Consider the following 21,454-nt stretch of genomic DNA (forward strand, 5'->3'; position numbering starts at 1 on the left):
GTTCTGTTCAGGTTCCAGCCAACAGAGGCACTGTTGATTCGAACTAAAGATGGAGAGCATTCATTGCTGCTGTTTATTTGTGAAATCATCGTTTAGTAGGTTCAAATCATTTGACAGACGCAACCTTAGTAAGAACCTTAGTAGCTTCTTGTTGACTTTGAAACTTAGCTTGTAGCCGACGCGTGCAGATTTTGAGCATGACGTTTCTGATCCACTGGTTAAAGGACACTTTGATTCTCTCCTCTTTCATCTCAAACTGCTTCAAACAACAAAGCGTGTGACGGAAAAGTGGTTAGAACTGCATGACTGTCCGTGTTTTATGTTATGTGTTGTGTTTATTATTTTACTTTATGTTAACTGTTTTGTTAAGTGCTTTGTTACAGCTGCCGCTGTTGTGAAAGCGCTATATAAATCAGCATGTATTGTATTTACACATTTTTTTTTTCAATGCTCATTTCTTTCTTTGAATTCACGCTTTTTGTTTCCACTTCGTCATTTATGACACACTAACAATTGATTTAAGATGTCAGTCCAATATGATACGGCGATGAATGATATTATAATCATCTAAAAAAAATGGTAACAGTATATTGAGTTTTTCAATCGACCTGTGTCTTGCGTATCCTCAAATCGGCTGACGACGTGTTCTGACTTTCTTCCTGCTCGATAGTGTGCAGAATGCCTGGAACACGAAAAGACACACATGAGAAATAGACACTCCCCCCAAAAAGAAAATGCATATTTAATAATATACCTGTATGTATATCAAAATGAAGATCGCTATGACGCCATTGCATTGATTGTAAAGACTTTTTTTGGGGGGGGGGGGCAACATTTTTTGCTTCAATTCACTTTCCAAAAACGTGGACTGATTGACATCTCATCGGGGCATTTGTTGAACTCACTCTTTAATTTGGAGCGCACTTTGTTGGCCAGTTTCTTGATGTCTGCCATTAGATCCTCCAGTTCGGCTTTTGTTCCTGAGGAGAACGGACAAACCTGACTCAGACACACTTTAGACAATCACCAACAACTGGCATCAAATCAATCCGAGAGTAACCAACGGGTCTCCAGCTTCAACTTCATAAAGACAAACAACTCAGCCGTGAAAGTCAAAACAAGAGACCGAGCGGCGGCAGTTGTTTTGAAGTAATTTATGTTCCAATGTGACGGTCGAGTTTGTCGAACAAAAATCTGATAACGGCACACAAATAGAATGGGCCAGACTGCCATTATTTCCCCCGGCGGATCGTCCTCTTCTTTATTTAGGCAAAAAACTAATTCCACTGGCCTTCTGCTTTCAAGGGTGTGGCAGGCAGTTTAATTGAAGACTGTTCATTCATTGATTTATTTTTCTACATTTGATATTTCAACAAGCACTGGGGAAGGAAGGTGGGCAGATTGTATTCATCTTGGCACAGTCCTGTTCTGTATACTTTTACGTTTTCTTTCATGTCAGCCTTGAAGAAAGAAACCTAGAATTGTAGAGCAACTTTACAAATAACCGAAAGATATGTGACAGTTAATTTAAGGGAGTTGGGCTTTGGTTAACAGTACAGAATGAAGCCTGATCAGTCAGTAAGTAGAAAAAATATGGAATGAATACCAGAAAGAAAATACCAACAGCATAAGGAACAAAGAACGGGGGGGAAAAAAAGACTAACTAAAAAACTAATATTATAGATTACGCAAAGTCTGCCTGTGTTTTTTGCACCACATCTAACGACTAAAGGCGAAAAAGAGTGGTTTGTTCATCCAGTTGCCGTATTCATTCACGAATACTATATTGTTGGAGATGTTTTTCGACTTTTAAACTCACAGGGGTGTAAGGTTATGGAGGAGCGTAACCACAGCAACCTGTCATGAGGTCACAGCAGCGCCGCCGTCGCAGCCAGAATAGAAAACAGGCGTGTTTCTCTGTGTGCATGTTCAGGAGTCAGATTAGATTTTCCCCCTCGCAGTTACCAAGCAGAGGAGGCCAACTTGCTCTATCAGGTGTCCAGCGAGCCTTGCAATTGGTTGCCGGGAAAAGAAAGGAAAAGCGCACATGCTGATGAATCAGTACAAGTGTCGGAAAGCAAATTGGAGGGGCAATACTGAAGAATCAATTGAGCTGTGGCTTCACACGCCGTCCCTCTCGCCCTCAAACGGAATCTTCAGGTCACGCCTGTTGCCACCATTAATACTGCGTTGCTATGGAGACGCGCGCAGGCAGGCCTCTCACCAGCTTCAAATTGTTTCCAAAGTGGCAGAAGAGGGAGGAAGGGAAGGATGGAGACAAAATTAAATGAGCTGGGGGGCGGGGAGGAGTTTCCTCCTGAGTTATAAAATGATGGAGAGCGTGTCAGCCACTAAACAACAGCGCAAGGAAAGACGGCGAACATGGCGGAGGCACTATTTGACGTCAATTTATATCGCGCGGAGAACGGATAAATTAACTCGCTAACAAGCAAAGTAATGCTTGGATGAATTTGGTGTGGAAGAACCACATCAAAACACTTTGTGCATGAACTAGTAGGGAGATATTTTTTTTGACTTTCACTCGCTATACGTTTAACATCAGCTCCTTTTAATGTACAGTATAAGGAATGTGATCCTTGCAATGCCTATATCCTGTCAAGATTAGCTTGAGACGCCAAGATGAGATTTGTCTCGATGCAAGTCAATGTGCCGCATTTTCCGCGCTAAAAGGCGCACCTAAAAGTCTTCCATTTTCTTAAACGCTCACAGCGCGCCTTAAAAGCCGATGCGCCTTGTGTATGGTCATTACGGTAATATGTCAACCCCAAAATGGCACCTTGCCAGAGACATGCTTACAACGCAGAGTTCAAACTTAAGGCGATCGGTTTCGCAGTTGAACACGGAAATAGAGCAGCACCAGGAGAGTTCAACGAGTCAATGTTCTAACTTGCTGTTGGCTAAGTGAACTGTCTCGACGCTTTATTAAATACGTTTTACTGACATCTGATCGTTCTGTGTGCATTTCCTTGAGGGTAGCTCCATCTAGTGGATGCATTGCAGACTGCGTCCAATAATGCGGTGCACCCAATATATGAAAAAAAAAAGAAGACTAAATAGGCCATTCATTGAAGTTGCGCCTCATAATCCAGTGCGTCTTTTAGTGTGGAAAATACAGTACTTTATGTTTCAGTCGTGCATGTCCCCCACATGTAAAACAAGATAAACATCAGCTTTTATCAGGAAAGGCTTCCTTTCGTCACTCTCAGCCTTCTTCCCTCTGCATTACAGTCCGTCAGCTCTCCCTCTCTGCGGTTGTCAGCTTCAAGTCGGGGCACCATGACGCAAACAGATTCCTTCACTGTACTGTAACACCTGTCTTTTTTTTTTTTAACCTTTCCAATGCGCCTCATTTTCAGTTCTCCATCTCTTCTTTGTAAATACATGAGCAATCCTTTGTGTGCTTGCTCTGCTTATTGACTGGTCGAGAGTCCAGGTGGCATGTTTTCAAAGCTGACCTCATCGCAAGAATGCGGGCAAAGGGAAGGTATTTGCAGTACAATCAGGATCAGGACAGATCAAGCTAGAGACGTAAAATCGATGGGATGGCCCCGCACTTTGGTTTAAAAAAAAAAAGAAAAAAAAAGGGAGATGTTATTGAGTGGAAAGTGTCGGTGGGAATTAGATGAGTGTACGCAACATTTTCATGGTGGTAAAGGAGGAAAGACTGACAAAATGACAGAAGCGGACAACTGGTCATTGAAAACAGAAGTTTACGAATCCAGCGAACCGGGTACCGGCAAACGACAATTCACACACATGCAGCAGGTACATAATGTACAGTACGTACGGACTATAAGTGTCCATGCTACAGAGTGGGTGGCACTGATTTATAACCCCACCTCGACCCCTAAAAACTCGAGAGTGATTCTTTATGGCAGCATTTCAAAAGATGAATTGCAAATGTTCGGGCCCTTATTCATTTCTTTTGGCACAAACTTTCCTGCCTTCCATCATGGTTGAATGAAATCCAGTCTCGCCTCATTCTGTAGTTAAATTCGAACAATCCAAACTAATATGTTCCCAAGCTTTTTAATCTCTGTTGAATCTCGCCAGATCAAGATATAATTTGTGCTTGTGTAGGAATCATAATTATACACATAATTATGTTCCACCCTCTTGGATGCGAAAACAATCCAAGTGGATCTGCGTGTAACCTGAACTTACAGTCGCTATTAAGATGCCAGATGCTCACTTGGTGGTTTCACAGGCAAATGCTTAGGCCTTGATGGAAGAGGTACTCTGTTTAGTCTATTAAATCAATTTATTCTGATTAGGAGGCGCAGGTATCAATACCACTTTGCCATTTCAGCACTTGTAATCCCTCTTGCAGCAATTTATACGCCCACGTCTCAGCTCTAAATAGCCCTAACATTATTATTAGCTATAATTGACAAAGTGCGAGTGAGTGCGCTTGGCGAAACAAAAAAAACCCAAAATGTTTTCAGCCTCTCACAATAGAGGCAAACTGAAAAAAGTTTCATGGACTGAAAAAGAAGTCTTTCCTATCGACCTTTAGTCTGTTATGACGGCAGCAAAAGTGGCGCAAGATAGAATTCGAGATTTTTCTGTCGAATGAAAGACCTTAAAAGTGAAACAAAACTTTCTGTAATCTCTTGGGATTTTAAGTTTCATTCAGCATCGAAAGCTGCTGCGACCAAATATGCTCCACTCTATTCTTTAAGCCAGGGGTGCTCAAACTCATTTCACATTGTGGGCCACATACGGCCTCCGTAGATGTCAAGTGGGCCAGACCCTTAAAATGACACCATACTCTGCTATAAATAACCAAAATAATGCCTTTCCTTTTTTTGGTCGAAACATTTCTTCACTATTAAGTTATCCTGCCGGCCTGATCGAACCTCCTTGGAGGCCGGTTCCGGCCCGCGGGCCGTATGTTTAACACCACCGCTTTAACCCATCAGTGTCATCAAGCGGTGTGTAATATTGATTGCATCTATTTAGGTTACCCCTCCCTTGCCCTCCATCATTGGTTCATATAATTTGTATTAATTGGTGTTTTATATGTCTTCATTTATCTCATTAAATAATGGCCTATATTTTATTGTCAATAATAAAATAGAGTGAGTATTATTATGATTAATACACTGGCTCTACAGTTAATAAAGCTTTTATGGTGGCAACAGTTTGAGCCTGGGATGAATTATTCAGTGCCGCTACTTAAGTCAGCTTGAGTAGCGCGTTCCATTTGCTTCATTTCAACTCCCAATAGAACATTTCATAACCCAACAGTATGTCTACAAAACATGAAAGAATCAATCCACTAATCTTTTTTTGGGGCCTTTGAAATCCTTGGGGAAAGGACGCTATAATAGGGTGGCTATAATTTAACATGACGTGTCACTGCTGATTGAAACCCCTCTTGCTACCCATTCACTGGATGCGTTTTTTTTTTCTAGATGGAAAGCCATTTTTAATGGCTGCCGAGAATAACTGAAGTAGTTCACATCAGTGTTAATGACTCAGCTTGTTCCCAGCTCCATTACATACATTAAACGTATGTCAACTTCACTGTGTCCAAGTGACTTTGTGTGTCCTTAGCCTCCCGCATATCCGCAACTGCTCAAGGGTACAAACGGGCGTAGGGGGGAAAAAAATGATCTATTGATCACAGGTTGAGTCTTAAGTTGTTGATTAGTTAGTTTCTTCAGGAAGAACTGGATGATTTTTTTTTTTTAAACAAAAGCTTTTTTTTTTTAACAGCCTTAGAGACCACTTTGTTTCTGTGGAAGGTGTTGGCATGCTGCCTTCAGTGAGTGGGAGTTGCTTTCAGCCCCCCAAACAGAAGACTGCAATTAAACCACGAAACTCCTGAGCGGTTGAGTTGATGACTCAGAAGTGACAATTTTAAGAAAGTGGGGGCAGCCATCGAATCGTGATTGGGGGAAAATACACCAGAATGTGATGGACTAAATTGTGGTTACAAACTGTGACACATAATTGATACAAATTCACTGCACTGAATACTCGCAAGTTTGGAAATGATAACGATAACAAAAGAAGTCAAATTTTCCTCTCACGTCACCCTGTGTGAAATCTCACAGTGTGTGTGTTTATTTGTGGACTCATTTTCTGGCAGGGAGCAGATACAGTTTGGCACAGCAGACGACGTGAAATAATGCAGGAGACTAAAAGTCCTCATTTCTACATTTGAATGTCACACAAAGATGAATTGTATCATAATTGGAAATTATATATACAGTATAAACACACACAATGGCGGCCCTGGTAGTCCAGTGGTTAGCACGTCGGCATCACAGTGCAGAGGTACCGGGTTCGATTCCAGCTCCGTGTGGAGTTTGCATGTTCTCCCCGGGCCTGCGTGGGTTTTCTCCGGGTGCTCCGGTTTCCTCCCACATTCCAAAAACATGCGTGGCAGGCTGATTGAACACTCTAAATTGTCCCTAGGTGTGAGTGTGAGCGTGGATGGTTGTTCGTCTCTGTGTGCCCTGTGATTGGCTGGCAACCGATTCAGGGTGTCCCCCGCCTGCTGCCCGAAGACAGCTGGGATAGGCTCCAGCATCCCGCGCAACCCTAATGAGGATCAAGCGGTTCGGAAGATGAATGAATGAATGAATATATATACACACATATATGGAGGCACGGTGGTCAACAGGTTAGCATGTTGGCCTCACAGTGTACAGTAGAGAGGTGCAGGGTTCAATTCTGGCTCCGACCTTCCTGTGTGGAGTTTACATGCTCTCCCCATGCCTGTGTAGATTTTCTCCGGGTACTCCGGTTTGATCCCACATTCCAAAAGCATGCATGGTAGGTTGATTGGGCACTCCAAATTGTCCCTCGGTGTGATTGTTATCACAAATGGTTGTTGTGTGCCTTGCGATTGGCTGGCTACCAGTTCAGGGTGTACTCCTGCCTAATGCCTGGAGACAGCTGGGATAGGCTCCAGCATGCTCGCGGCCCTTGTGAGGATAAGCCGATTAGAAAATGCGAGCACACGTAGATGAACAATCATGCCACCCTCGATATATTTTGATCACATTAAACATGGCAGCTACGGATAACTAATACTAATACTAGCTTGCTTTACAACACTTGGCTTCCTTTGCATGTAGGGTTATTATTAGTGCTTTTATACAACAGCAGTTTTGTCATTTATTCCCAATTCCAGTGTTTGAATAAAGACTTTGATACAACTGAATTTTCGGAACGCCTGGAAAGAGGTGGTCTGTAATGGCAGTTATGGCTAACGGATCAGAAAATAGCATGTTTCCCCTTTAATTTCAGGCAAATGCAGTACCTGAAATTTTCCTACTGTACAAAGCCTGCATGTGTCATCTGTCTAAGGTTGAGAAGTACAACTGTGTTGTAGAGAAGTACAACACAGTTGTACTTCTCTCGCAGGGGAAGCTGAGTGAGAAGGCCACTGGCACTGCTGACCCTGCTCTGGGGAAACCACTCATCAGTGACTTTTGACCTTACGTGGCAGAATACATCGCCCGTCGCATCATCAGTGAGGGTCATGACAAAGAGAGGCGGACAAGGCCAATAACCCCCGATATCAAAACAAGATACAATGCAATTAAGCGACTGAAAATGTCACAGAGGTCATGTTGCTAAAAATAGATCTCACATTGGCTTCTACATAAAAATCACACCGAGTCCATGTGTGTGTACGTATATTTGCATTAAATCGGTATGTGCAAATGGGTTGCAATTAGCGTTAGCATTTCAGTCACAGAATACTGGAGGGAAGGGGGGGGGGGGGGCGGAAGGACAAAGCAGGAAGGTGAAGGACAAGATCCTGAGGCGAGAACGCCGGACCCGCAGTCATGAAAGGGGCCACGTGATGTAATTATGAAGCAATTAGCGATGACAGAAATAGAAGGGTTCAACACCATACAGTGTCGATTATGTTTTTCCTTTGACATATGTCTTTTTTGAGATTCAATACAAGAGCTGGCTCGAAAATGACGCCTTTACAAAAAATAATAAAAGAGCTAAAAATGCATGGTTATAAATGAGTACAATGTAACCCACTGAGTATCTTCTGCGGCTCTTTATCCTTCAATTTTCCAGTCTGTGCCCCGTGGAAGAAAAAGTTTGGACACCCCCTGATTTAAGACTATTGATTAAATCTAACATGCGTTTTTTGGGGGGACGGAATTTGGAAGAAAGCCAGAAGTCCACACGGGAATTCCATTTTGTTTAAATCGTTTTATGCAATGACTCAATCAAAAAGGCGATTTACGGTCCTAGTGAGAGCCTCCTGACTTCTCTTAATGAAACTGGATAATGACAGATAGAGAGCTGCGTTTAATGAAGAATCCTGACATTTGCAGCAATCACTGATTGATGTGCATATATCACGCACACGCACACGCACACGCACGAGATTGATCTGTATTCCAGATGAGATACCATGCAGCTACTGTATGTGTGGCGTCGGCACACATGGACTAGTTTGAGGCCTTGTCTGTGTAATCGGGAAGCGGATCGATGTTTCCCTAAGCAAGGGGCCATAAAGGGATCAGCGGGAAAGGAAAGTCAATGAGGTTTCCGGGAGTATCCCTTTTTTTACAACAGGGGATCTGCATCAATGGCCTGATATCAATAAGGAGGTGTGAGAAAAGATGAATGAGGTGGCAGGGGAATGCTAAAATTGCGACTGGTGAATATAATGAACTCGTGGGAAGGAACAGGACAAGCTTGGAGGCTCAACGGGGCCATTTTTTTTGGACACATTGTTTTCCATTTTCTAAATTTCCTCAGAAAAGAAAAAGTGGCAGCAGTACATAGCATGTACACATATAGCGGGTGGTGCCCAACTACACAACAGACATTCTCAAGCCAATTAACAGCAACCCAAAAAAAAATCTATCTTTGCCCATCTATGTATGCCAGGGAGGATGTGTGACAGTTAAACGGCCATTCATACAATAGAATGATAACTGGGTTGAACGAAATGGGCCCAGATTTCACACTGAATATGTCACTGCGTAAAGTAAATGGAGATGATTCAGATTACTTTAGTACGTATTCTTTTTGTGACATTTTTTAATGGTGGTGGGCCATAATGTACTTCTTTGGCTATATAAAGTTTGGGGAAACACTGACTTAAAAAATTTTATTTTTGCAACATGGATTACATTTAAATTGGCGTTAGGTTATACTGTAGCCGCAGTGCCAGTCTCCAGAGGTTGGTTTGGGAATTAAATCCCTTGCAGGGAAATACGATGGTGAGGAGGCAATGTCAGACAGATGATGGGGGGGATGACAGGTGATATTCGAATAATGCTAGCGGCGCTTAAACACAAGCTGTGGTCAGAATCACTTTTTTACTATACAGTGGCTGCCACTGTATAGTAAATTTGTGTCACGACATTTCTGCCGTGCTGATCCAATTTGTATCTTTAATGTAGATTATCCCCCTGTATCTCCTCATCAATGAACAACAATTTGGAAAATATCTCAAATATATTCAATTATGCATGGCACTGATATACAAAAATATTATTTAAAATTGTGGTTTGAGAACATAATTAAAGGCTATGCAACTCTGGGCCAAAAAACAATGTTTGTGACATTTGTTAAGACAAGTCAGTATAATCCGGGGGTCGGCAACCCGCAGCTCTGGAGCCGCATGCGGCTCTTTAGCGCCGCCCTAGTGGCTCCCTGGAGCTTTATCAAAAATGTTTGAAAATGGAAAAAGATGGGAGAAGGAAATATATTTTTTGTTTTAATACGGTTTCTGTAGGAGGACAAACATGACACCAACATTCTTCACGTTTTCCAATGCTGTAAAAATGTGTAGAATAAATATTACATTTCAACATTTCTGTCAACGAGGATTTGCGTCATAGCCTGCGACACATGTTTCTATGAGCAGGGTGGGATGCCAGTCAGGTGGCTTTTGTAAAAAAACAAAAACAAAACAAAACAGCGTTTCATGTACAATTCGCCGAGGGTACTGGCAAAGAATGGGAATCTGGAGGGCAGAGGGAAGCATTTTTAAACGGTACACGTCAGCTACCATAGTTAACGCGCTACAAAAGGGTGCCATGCCTCATTCAGCTGAGCGGCCATTTTTGACTATTGCTCATTATGGCATGCGTGTGTATGATCTGTGAAAGAAAATTAGTCACATTGGCCCCCATCTCATATCTTGACTTTTAAGAAACCACCGCATCCAAGAAAAAGCAACCCATCGGAGACAGAAAGCGTGATACGTGTCAATCAATCAATCACGACGTGTCAATCATAGCTCATGCAATCAGTGCATCATAGCGGCCACACTCCGATGGTTTTGCGCTAAACATGTTACCTTGGGCTTCAGGGGCTTTGTTGAAACTATGGCAGAATACACAGTACATCACCAGAAAAGTTTAAAAAAATGAAAATCCCTCATTTGCTAAACATAAGACCAGCAAACAGAAGCATGAAAAGAAGAAATTGGCCTAATCCTGAGGCGAAACAAGGGTCAACTTATGAGTTGGCTTCAGAAGCAATGCAAAATTAACATTTTTGCACAAGTTGGTCCATCTCTTTTTGATTTTTAGTTGATTGTACATTCCAAAAACATCAATCCAATGCTATTAGTGTGACAGTAACATTCCGTTATGAATAAGTTACTTGTGGCTTGTCTCCAGTGCCAATGCGAGCATCGTTTTACTAAAAAGGCTATTTTCTTGAAGCCAAATAGATGTCCTCTGTGACTATTTATCATGACTGCCAACATAAGTGCATGTTATTATTATGGATGGCTACATGTTGAGAATCATGACACACAAAGAAAATGACAGGACTCTCTCTGAGTTGTCTGGTGTGCTTTTTTTTTCAGAATTCCATTAGTAAGTGGTAAATCATAAAATCACTGACACAAACCATTTATGGTTCATTGTTACATGGGCAGACACAAGCCAAGTCATTCTAGGCAATTTCTCCAATTCTTATTGATGGTCACGTCAACTATTCAGCTTGATGCTTGTTGCTCTGCAGAATTCCGAGGCTTCAATTATAACAATCTCACGGGTCAATTTAAAAGGTGAGTCAGATACACATTAAGGAAACCTTTAAAAAAAAAAAAAAATCTCAAACAGCACTGAAAGCCATCTCAGACAAGTATATACCGTACACACCACTCGGTATGAAATATAAATCATTGTGTTACATCTGACACCTCTCTGTTTGGCTCAGCAGGAATGAAGAATGCAAATGAAGTGGGTGGGGAGGAGGTGTGGAATATATTCAAGAACATCTCAAATGTAGTGCAATGTTTTGCAAATAAACAGGTTGGCTAATTCAACAGCTAAAATCACTGCTCCGCATTAATTCCAAAAGAGCGACTCTGCCCGTTTAACAGACAGCATCTCCACATTTGATTTTGTTTTCATTGTCAAAACAACAAATATTATTCTTTGGGACATTTCAATGGAAAGCAGCGACGTATGACAGAAAGAAAAAAAAACGATGCCAATCGGCCGACTTTGGTGGGGCGCTGCCGCTCCAGCCGCAAATGCACCACCTGACAATTGGCCGCCAGAATAATAATTTTTGTTTTGACCTCTAACAAACAAGAACAAGTTGCCAAATGGAAAAAGAATATGTAGTAACTATTAGCCAGATGAGCTAGAACTGATTTTAGAAAAAAAAAATAATTCCAGTATCATGCAATGCACACACAACTGCAAAGTACAACCAAAATAATAAATATATTGTGAGGCGAATACCTCTCTTGTATTGCCTATCGGTAGAATCTGTAGGTGTCAAATATGTGTTTTATGTTGAATGACTGAACAAGGTGGAGGACTGCAGCGTGCAAAAAAAAAAAAAAAAAAAAAGAATAAAAAAATAACACATTGTTCTGCTGCGTCATGGAAAAATCCAAGAAAAATATCCCGAATTAGACTTACTCTCATCAGGGTTTGGTGATGCAAGAATGGCGCTGTGTTTCCTCTTCACCTCCTCGACTTTCTCCGCCAGAGACTCGATGAAACCTCGGATTTCCTCCACCTGTCGGAAACGAGAGACAAATAGATTTGCATCCGCTCAACACGCACCGAGGCCGGAGGAACCTCTCATTACACTAAAGTGACGTTCTCATTGTCACATTAAGATGACCGAAAGCGCGTTGATGAAAAGAAAAATCACATCGAAAGGGAACCTTAGTTTGTGTGCAAAGTGAATTTGCATTTGACTCCAAAGCCAATTAGTTGAAAGCCCGATTAAAGTGTGCAAAAACTCTAATCAAATTGATATATTCCAATTAAAAATACAAAAGACTCACACATTGTCAGATTTATTTTATAAGTTGTCAAAATAAACTATTTAAAATTGTTTCAGGGTTCGACAGTGTTATTATGTTATAATGCATGAAAGGGTTAATAGCTGCGATAGAATTGTATGAGCCACAAGAAAAAAAAAGGCATCACCACAACATCACGAAAAATCTTTCCAGAAGTCAAAATAAATTCGAAATTATGTGGTCAAAAGAAAAAGGTGGAAAAGAAACATTTTGGTCCATTTTGCCATCTTGACATCCTTATTTGAAAATCCTTTTAAAAATCCTTCTTTGACCAAAGTCATCCTGATATCTCACAAACGCCATCAGATGGGCATCATCACCGGCGGCCAGTGGACTCATCCACGGCTCAGGAAATTCACTCTGCATTTTTGATTCCTTCACACAGCTGCTCAAGTAAGTCACCGGCCAGTCCTTCGGTGCGTCTAGCTGCTGCGGAATGTGAGAAGGTGATTTGCTTGGTTTTGTTTCACCTGCCGTTTCCTTCTTTTTTTTTTGCCTTCAAACATGGCGGCCAACACTTCAATCAGACATTCTTTTATCCTTTTTGCATCTGAGACCCGGCTTCTTGTGCTTCCCCACACACACGCCACTCCAAGTGAGCGCTCTGTTGCTGTGTGTGTGTGCGTAAGAGAGAGATGGGTTGGAGGGAAATTAATTGCCGATTTTCACTGTCCACTTTCGGAAAATGACATTTTATACATAATAATATCCTGTCGGCTCTTCTTCCAGCTGGCAAAGTGTCAGTGAAAGTTAAAAGTTGCACTCGGTGACCCAGTTCCAAAAAACTGCCCGTCTAATCCCGTCACTGGAAACACACGCTGACCCAAAACCAAAACAGTCTTTGCCTCATCCAGTCATGTCGAATTCTTTCATTGCAGCGGTGCAAGCAGTTTTGGAGTGACTTTGGAAATCTAGTTGTCATTTTATATATTTTTTGATATTTTTTTTTAATTTAAATTGACTTAATTTTAAAAGCTAATTGACTGCATATGCTATTTTAAAAACTTTAATGCATTTTTTTTTTAAATATACCCTCCTTTCATGTGCTATTTTTCACTTACATTTCCATCATTTCAAATTCTATTTAAATATATATATTATCCCACGTACTGTTTTAAACCTAAATTGACTTTATATGAAGAAAAAGAATTGTGTGACATTTTGTCCATTTCGGAGCGACGTGACGGGGTACAGTCGCAAGTCTGCTAGGAGAGCGCCGTGCTTGCTTGATTGGATTTTAACCGATTGACACGCTAAACCTTCACTTATGAATCTGTCATTCCCAGATTGACAGACGAATCCTCCGATCATGACAGTGCCGCTCCCAGTGTGCGATCGCATACTGTAGCGAATTCATTTTCCATTTTATTTCGGAACCAAACAGATTTTGACAGCTACTGTTCGAAGTCACCTTTTGAACAGACTGATAAAAGCAATGTCATTATCAGTTGTGGTTTTGTAGATATTAGAGCTGTCAGTTTAGCGCGTTTTTATTGGCATTAATTTAAATGAATTTTAACGGGATTAAATTTTTTCTCACGAGATTAACGCGGCAACGTCACAAGCGGATGTTACTTGTTTGGAACTATTTTGTGTGGAAGGTTACAGTGTTCTGCGTCCATATAAATAGAGCGGGTGGAGCTTCTCTGTGTTTGTCTGACAGTGGTAGCGACCTAGCGAAAATAAAATGTCTCCAGTGTTGTCATTCGAAATGAGGTCTACACAAAAACTGTAGAGAGACTTCCACACAAGAAGGACCAACACAATCAACATAGCCTGACTGTGTTAGGGGGAGTGACCCCCCCTACCCCTTTCAGAATGGTTTGCCCCAGCAGCACGGGAGAAGTGGGTGCGCTTTTTTGTACGGCGGGCAGTTTTGAATACAGCGGCACATAATGAACACTGGTGTCTGGCGTCTCGTTATTCTTCAACAAACATACAGAAACAGACTGCTGTGTTCACAGTAAACTTGAGAAAAACGAAGTATGTAATCATGGTTTGAATCTACTATAGGCTGAGTACTAGTTTACCTTAGATGTGCACTTTATAATGTTACATTGCTCTGTTTTGATTTTATAAAAAAAAGCTGTTAAAGCAGCTGTTGTGTGACAAAATATTGTTTTCACTGCTGTTGATGGACAGTAATATTGTGTGAGAGATTATGTGTGAATAACTGCTCCGAGTGAAAAATGTTCATGTAAAATTGAAAATCAAAATTGTTATTTCAGTAAATATTTGCATTTGGCACATAGAAAACTGATTCATGATTCCATGTTGATGAGAGCATTAAAATGGGTGAAAAATAGGACAAAAAATGTAAAAGGAAATTCAGAAACGATAAAAAATGTGTGAGTAATCACGATTAATTTTTTAGTCCATTTGAGTTAATTATGACAGTTGCATTTTTAATTAGATTAAATATTTTAATCGTTTGACAGCTCTAGTAGCTATATATATATTTTAAAATTTTAATAATCACGATACAATAGTGGTGGCATGAAGAGATGGATTAAGTCCACACTGCAGGCCCGGGTACCAAATGCACTGGTTAATATCCTGTTAACTCTTTAATTAGCTGCTGATTCTGATTTGATTTTATGATTTCAAATGACAACATAATTGGCTTGGGAAGGCCCCCCGGGGAGAAACGGGGCTGCTGGCTCGGCCCATTGATGCGAGCGTGTAAAAAGGCAGCAAACGGTGAGCGTTTGACGGGTACGAAGATATGAGCAAGCCAGGATGAAAGCACTCGGGGCTGTCTCGCGGACCGCGTGTCGGTGAGTCATGGCGCGGGTCTCATAAGACAACAAGAGCGAATTTCATTAGTGTGTGTGCATAACCACATCAGACGCGGTGGAAAATTATATGCAGAAACACAGCAAACACACCCTTATACTTCCAGGGATTTACCGTGTATGTCTTATGCGTGCACTTGCACTTTTGATAGCCGCCACCGTCTCATTTCCTGGACCTGAAATCCTGTTCAACTCCCGCTAATGAAGTCACAGGAGCCAGCATGACGAATGACGACATTTTTGTTTCAGTGCGCTTGGTAATGAGTGATTAGAAGGCAGCAAGACTTTGCATCTGTTCACTTTACACTTGCATCATCAGTTCGGAACGCGCCTGTAGCAAGAACAGAAGCCAAATGATACTTGACGGCGCTTAAGCGCTTGTCACAAAATGACAAATACGCACCCATAAAGCTTAAATTGCACTGGACAATGAACTAGTAACATCACGTGACTGGTCATGTTTTATATAAAATATTTTTGGTTGGCATGAGTTGTGTTTTCACAAAAGGCTATGGCAAAAAGAAAACAAATATGAGGTACGCTTTGGTTTGATGTGCATTTTGACATCATACAAGGACACCAAACATATTTTGGGTCAGTGTGGTATGATATGCATATTGAGGAATACAACTATGGATCTGGAAATCCCTCATTGTGGCCTTTAATTTGATGCGTGACTCAATGTGGTTTGTTGTACACTGGCTTTCTTTTTATGTCGACATTTTCGCTTCAGATTTTCAAGCAAAAACGGCTGTTTGCTTGCTGAGGTTTTGTGTTACGGCATATCGACAAAATCGGTTTGAAATGCTCCCCTGCGATATATAACTCGATGTGGTTTCTCTCTCGCTCTCTCTCTGTCTCGTATATCAGGACAGGCCAATGAAAAACAACCATTTTCTGTCTTTTTTTTTTTTTTTACATTTCCATTTATGCAAAAAAAAAATCAAGTGCCATCACTCGCATATGACCACAAAATGCTGTCATATGAAAAAAAAATGTCCAGTCAATCCCATCAATGGTTCAACACATTGTTTCCAGTGTGATGCGAAGGGCAGGGAACTGCAGTCATCTGCTTCCCCCCCCCTCCCTTAAAAGCTTAATTAACACACACAGTCAGGGTGAGACGCAGGATGACTCCTTTTCCCACCACCGTGACCTTCATCTGGGGCCTCGTTCTTCTACATCACTGCCATTCGCAAAACGCTTCCGCTCTGTGGCGATCTGCCTTCTCACTTGAAGGCAGTTTTCTAGTGAAAGTGAAATTCCAGACAAGATAGCGAGATGAACGTTTCAATTTACAGGCCGTCTGTCAGAGGAGAATAAAAGGCAGAAAAGAAATGTCAAGGGAACTTGAAAATTGCACCAATCTTGTCTTGATTGCAACCTTTATCGCGGTTATTTCATGAGGTGGGGGGGGGGGGGGCAGCGCAGACGGAGAAAATGTATTTTGTAACCCAATTAACCTTGAAGAACTATTTTTTCTCTCTGTACTTGTGTCCAGTAAGGTCCTTTTGTTGGTATTCTTCATGATCAGAGTGAATTGAGTGAATGAATAAAGATTCAGAACATACTATTCAAGTGAAAGTGTTTTTAAATCCACATTATTTGCCAATGATGCCGATGATGACGGGCTTTCAAAATCAGTTACATAAGTACAATCATGTTTTGGAATATTTGGTTCTTGCACGAGCCCTCACACGTTATTCCATCGACACCATGAACTTTTCCCCTTTTATTCCTCACAATATGCATAACAAAAGCCAAAAATGATCATTTATTTTGGGGGCGGGGGAAGATTTTGTTTGTTTGTTTTGTTTTTCTCCTTTTATTTCCACATTTTTTGGAGTGGTTCACAAGCAATTCCAACATACATTTTTCATTGATCCGAAACTTTCTATTAAAGGCCTATTACATTTGGTGTGTTTTTTTGGGTTTGTTTTCTTTTTTTTTGATAGAGGCACCTGCAGATGATAGTGTAGCTTTGACAACTCAAGTATTTATTGTCTCGTGCCCTTTGAAGCTTCCCAAGCAGGCATGAACAACCACCTTTGTAGCTGCCTTCGCAATGGCCAGAGGAGGACGCCACCCAACCCTTTTCTGAGAGCCATTACGTCATTCAATTCATGTTCGGGATACTGCACACATGCACGACATGTACAAGAAACAAAAAAACCTCCTCCTGGATGCGAACGTACTTTACATGCACTTCCGCTGTCAAGTGGAAGAAGAAAGCGCGGAAGTGGGCCAAGCTGCTGTGATCCAATCAATAATTATTTACATATCAAATTAAATAAAACACCAACAACGAGGCCAATCATACCAAGTGACGCCACGGAAGGACAAAGGCACAAGACTGATGACTGTACTGACGTGCGGGCTATTTGCAAGTTACAGCCGCGAGACCGCCAAAGTCAGGGGTGTCCAAACTTTTTCCATTTCAGGGCCTCATTCATTCAAAAAAATTCAAGGATGCAAGGGCCACTTGAACCTTAATTCAATCAAACGTGCTCAAACCGGTCAAGCAAGCAATGATACTGTATAGTGTTCACATTTTGCAGTTATTTGGGGAAACTGTTGCACAGCAGCGTTCTGTTCAGGGGGATTAGGCAAATTGTTGAGGATTTTCAAGATTTTATACTTTATTTTATTTTTATTTAGCAAGGCTAAGCTGTCTTAAACATATAACTTAGTCAGTTAATAAAGGTTTCCTGGTGGTCAGAGTTTGATGTTTGGGCTGCAGAATTCACATTCTATGATTGTATTTCCCTCTGGAAAAAACGTCATTCTGAAAGTTTGCCGTGATTGCCAAGGGCGACAGAATTCAACCGGCCTCGCATTAGTGAACTTACATGAATGGATAAATAAAACAAAACGGTGTAAAGAACAAATAAAGTGGAAAAAAAGACAAAAATCCACCTGCTCAAAGAATTCATCCATGAATCCTTTGTCCATCCCCACGGCCACTTCATCTTCCTCCTCTGTCGTCTCCTTCCCCTGTGAACAACAACAACAACCGAAAACGTTCATGTTAAAATGAATTTCACTGAAATGAAGGGCCAATTTACCCAAAACTGTTCAATTGCACGAGCAAAGGTAGAAAGGAAAAACTTGAAAATGAATCGCACATCCCTGCGATAAAGTCATCAGAAACAAGAACCATCAACTCAAGTCAAGTGATGAACTAATTAATGGTTCTTCATCTAAGTCATGATTTCCTGTCGGGGAAACAAAACAAACAAACGAAAACATCGATTCCCTGATTTTTCTTGTCGATGCTGCACAGGTAGTGTGCATTTTCAGATTCTGATTGCTGTTCTGCGCGCACGTGGACCTCCCGTCCATGTATTTTCTAGAGCGTCAATTTTGTCTTCACGAAAACTAAAAAGCGTGTTTTTGGAATGTGGGACAGGTAGGGGAAAAGGAGAAAACGTACGCAAGCACGAGGAGAACATGCACCCTCCAAACAAGAAGGCCACAGTTGACACTTAAACCCAAAGGCTGCGCACTGTGAGGCTGCAGATTCACTGAGCACTACCGGTGGAGCTCATCAGGCTGAACATCAACAGCCCATAATGACAATAAATCAAAAACCTTTTAACCACTCGCATTAAAAAAAAAAAGTTGATTTATACCAACATGTGCAAGTACAAACCCTCACATTTGTTTCACAAAATTCCAGGTGGAAAAAAAAATGGAAAAAGAATCGCTATACAAGTAAAATTCATGAGTGGCCCACACTTGAAAGAGAAATGTATACCATCAGTGCCAATGAATAAGAATCAGTCTTGCCATTTGCAAGTTTCTTTCAATAGGGCCATTAAGTGCTTCATCTAAATGCAAGCATGCATGGGAATAAATGAGCCACCATCTCCACTGGTCTTGAAAAACCCCATCAAGTGGAAAAACACGTCTGATAAATTTGGCCCACCACAAAGAGCTTTGTTAACAAACCTGCGAAATTCAAATAAATAGAATTTTAAAAAATCACCTCGTCTATTTGTCACTCAAATAGTATGTGTTGTAGGGTCGGAAGCCTGTTAGCTTCCGACTCTGTTCGTCTCCATGTGCCCAGCGATTGGCTGGCAACCGGTTCAGGGTGTCCCCCGCATACTGTCTGAAGTTGGCTGAGATAGGTTCCAGGAGCCCCCCCCCCCCGCCCCCCCCCGCGACCCTTGTGAGGAAAAGCGGATTGGAAAATGGATGGAGGTCCAAGAGAGTTTCAGTAGACTCTGAGCGTTTTAGTGTCACGTTTAATGTTTCCACACGCTTTTTCCTCCTTTTGTGTTTCCATACTCAAGCCTCCTGCATCTTTGCGTTCGAGCCAAAGCAAGACGCCTCCTGCATTAGACATGACTCAATCTGTGTCAGCTGCACTGAAAGCGCAAGCAGATTTATTATCATAATATAGCAAAAACAACATTCATTATGTATGTTTGCTCACTCACTCACTCTCACACGCGTGCACACACACACATATTGAAATTTGTATAATGAATTGTTTTCTGCAGAAGGTTGACAACATGCATTGCCGATGATTGTGCTCTTGGAACATAATCATCGGCAAAGCATGCACATGTGATCCTTCCATCTTCCAGAAGTGGAAAATTGCTCACAATCTGTACCTGAATAGAAATAAAGATAGTCTTGCAAAACACAAAACGACTGTGGATATTTATTTTCTGGCTGCTATCACACAACATTGTTGGCAAAGCAGCCAGTCCGACCCGGAGAGTCATTGTCATCATCGCGGTACAGCGTCGTGTAGAACTGTAATGCATCATAATGGGGTGGTGAAAATGCAAGTAAATCCATCCATCTATTTTCAACACCGCTTATCATGAACACGGTCAAATAAGACTTGCCTCATCCAAGCCCTCAGGACATTGGGTGCCTACACAGGGAGCGATCTCCTGCCGGCTCATCTGATTGAGAAATTACAGAACCTACAGAAGCGACACTATGGGCTGACATTCAAACAATGCACTCTGGCTTCAGTTTGGTCATAAGGGTAAAAAGAAAGCCATAGTTCCAGACTTCAAAGACACAATGCATCTCAAATCATCTTTCCCCATTCAAATGAATGAAAATGCCATTAATCGGTTTGTAATGTACCGTATTTTCCACACGGTTATGAGGCGCACCTTCAATGAATGGCCTATTTTTTAAAAATATATTGGACGCACGGCATTATAAGATGCAATCTACAAGGCATCCACTAGATGGAGCTATGCTTCAGTAAAACTTATTTAATAAAGCAGCGACACAGTTCACTTAGCCAACAGTAAGTTATAACGTTGACTCATTAACGCTGAACTCTCTTGCTGCCGCTCTATTTCCGTGTTCAACTGTGTAACCCGATTGCCTTAAGTTTGAACTCTGCATTGTAAGCATGTCTCTAGCAAGGAGCCATTTTGGGGTTGGCATTACTTATTTAATAAAGCAGCGACACAGTTCGTAATGACCATACACAAGGCGCATCGGATTTTAAGGCGCGCTTGAGCTTTTAAGAAAATGGAAGGCTTTTAGGTGGGCCTTTTAGTGCGGAAAATACGGTACGTGTACGAACATGAGCATAGGTGTCATCTTGTGGCCACTCCTCACCAATCTGTTGTGTCACCCTGGCCACCCCACAGGTGGTTGGTTTAAAGCAGGGGTGGGCAAACTTTTTGGCTCGGGGGCCGCATTGACTTTTAAAATTTGACAGAAGGGCCAGGTCAGCACGAGCTATGGTACATTAAAAAAAACAAAACTGCATTTGTTGACAGTCCATATCAAACATCAACAGAACAAAAGCATGAAAGTACTGTATTAATATACTTTTTAAAATGGCAACAGTGTTGTTGATGACCTATTTTAGCTTGTGCATTGCTGCAGATGGGTTGTGATCAGACCAGTAGAAGTAGAGCGATACAGAGGTCCTAGGTGGTCGAAAACACCCCCCAGCCCCCTGTTCTGCAACTTCAAGTCAATGCGCCACCTTGCAGTAAAATTGCCTGTCAATACAAGTAGAATTGAAATGAATGCAATCATTCACACTGAACCTTAATTGTGGACCAACCTTCGGCGGACCGGATTAGGCCCGCGGGCCGTAGTTTGCCCACCTCTGGTTTAAAGATACAAAATGTGATTAAGACAGTGAACTCCAACTAGTAGACGCAATAAAAATCTTGAAACCTCATTTTTTCTTTTTTTTTTTTAAAAAGAATTATTTACTATCTGCCAAACAGCTGCTTGCTGTGAATTGAGTGGAGTTTAGCACCACCACGTAGCATTCACGAGTAAAGTCAAGGGAAGGAAACTTTATTTATATTGTACATGTCATTGACAAAATAACTCAATGTGCTTCACATGGACAATA

General features: G+C 41.5%; 1 protein-coding gene across 6 annotated transcripts in view; it reads right to left on the reverse strand.

The window, feature by feature from the left end:
- Positions 1–21,454, reverse strand: part of stx1a (syntaxin 1A (brain)) — a 47,702-nt gene that overhangs the window by 14,085 nt on the left and 12,163 nt on the right. For all 6 annotated transcript variants that reach the window (XM_052079272.1, XM_052079274.1, XM_052079277.1 and 3 more), the window contains exons 2-5: positions 18,013–18,090; positions 11,910–12,009; positions 906–980; positions 609–682 (exon numbers count right to left, since the gene is read on the reverse strand). In XM_052079272.1, coding sequence (XP_051935232.1) covers positions 609–682; positions 906–980; positions 11,910–12,009; positions 18,013–18,090 — 327 coding nt within the window. The remainder of the gene's footprint in view (positions 1–608; positions 683–905; positions 981–11,909; positions 12,010–18,012; positions 18,091–21,454) is intronic.

This window comes from Hippocampus zosterae, chromosome 10 (genome assembly GCF_025434085.1).
Source record: "Hippocampus zosterae strain Florida chromosome 10, ASM2543408v3, whole genome shotgun sequence".
NCBI classification, from domain to species: domain Eukaryota; kingdom Metazoa; phylum Chordata; class Actinopteri; order Syngnathiformes; family Syngnathidae; genus Hippocampus; species Hippocampus zosterae.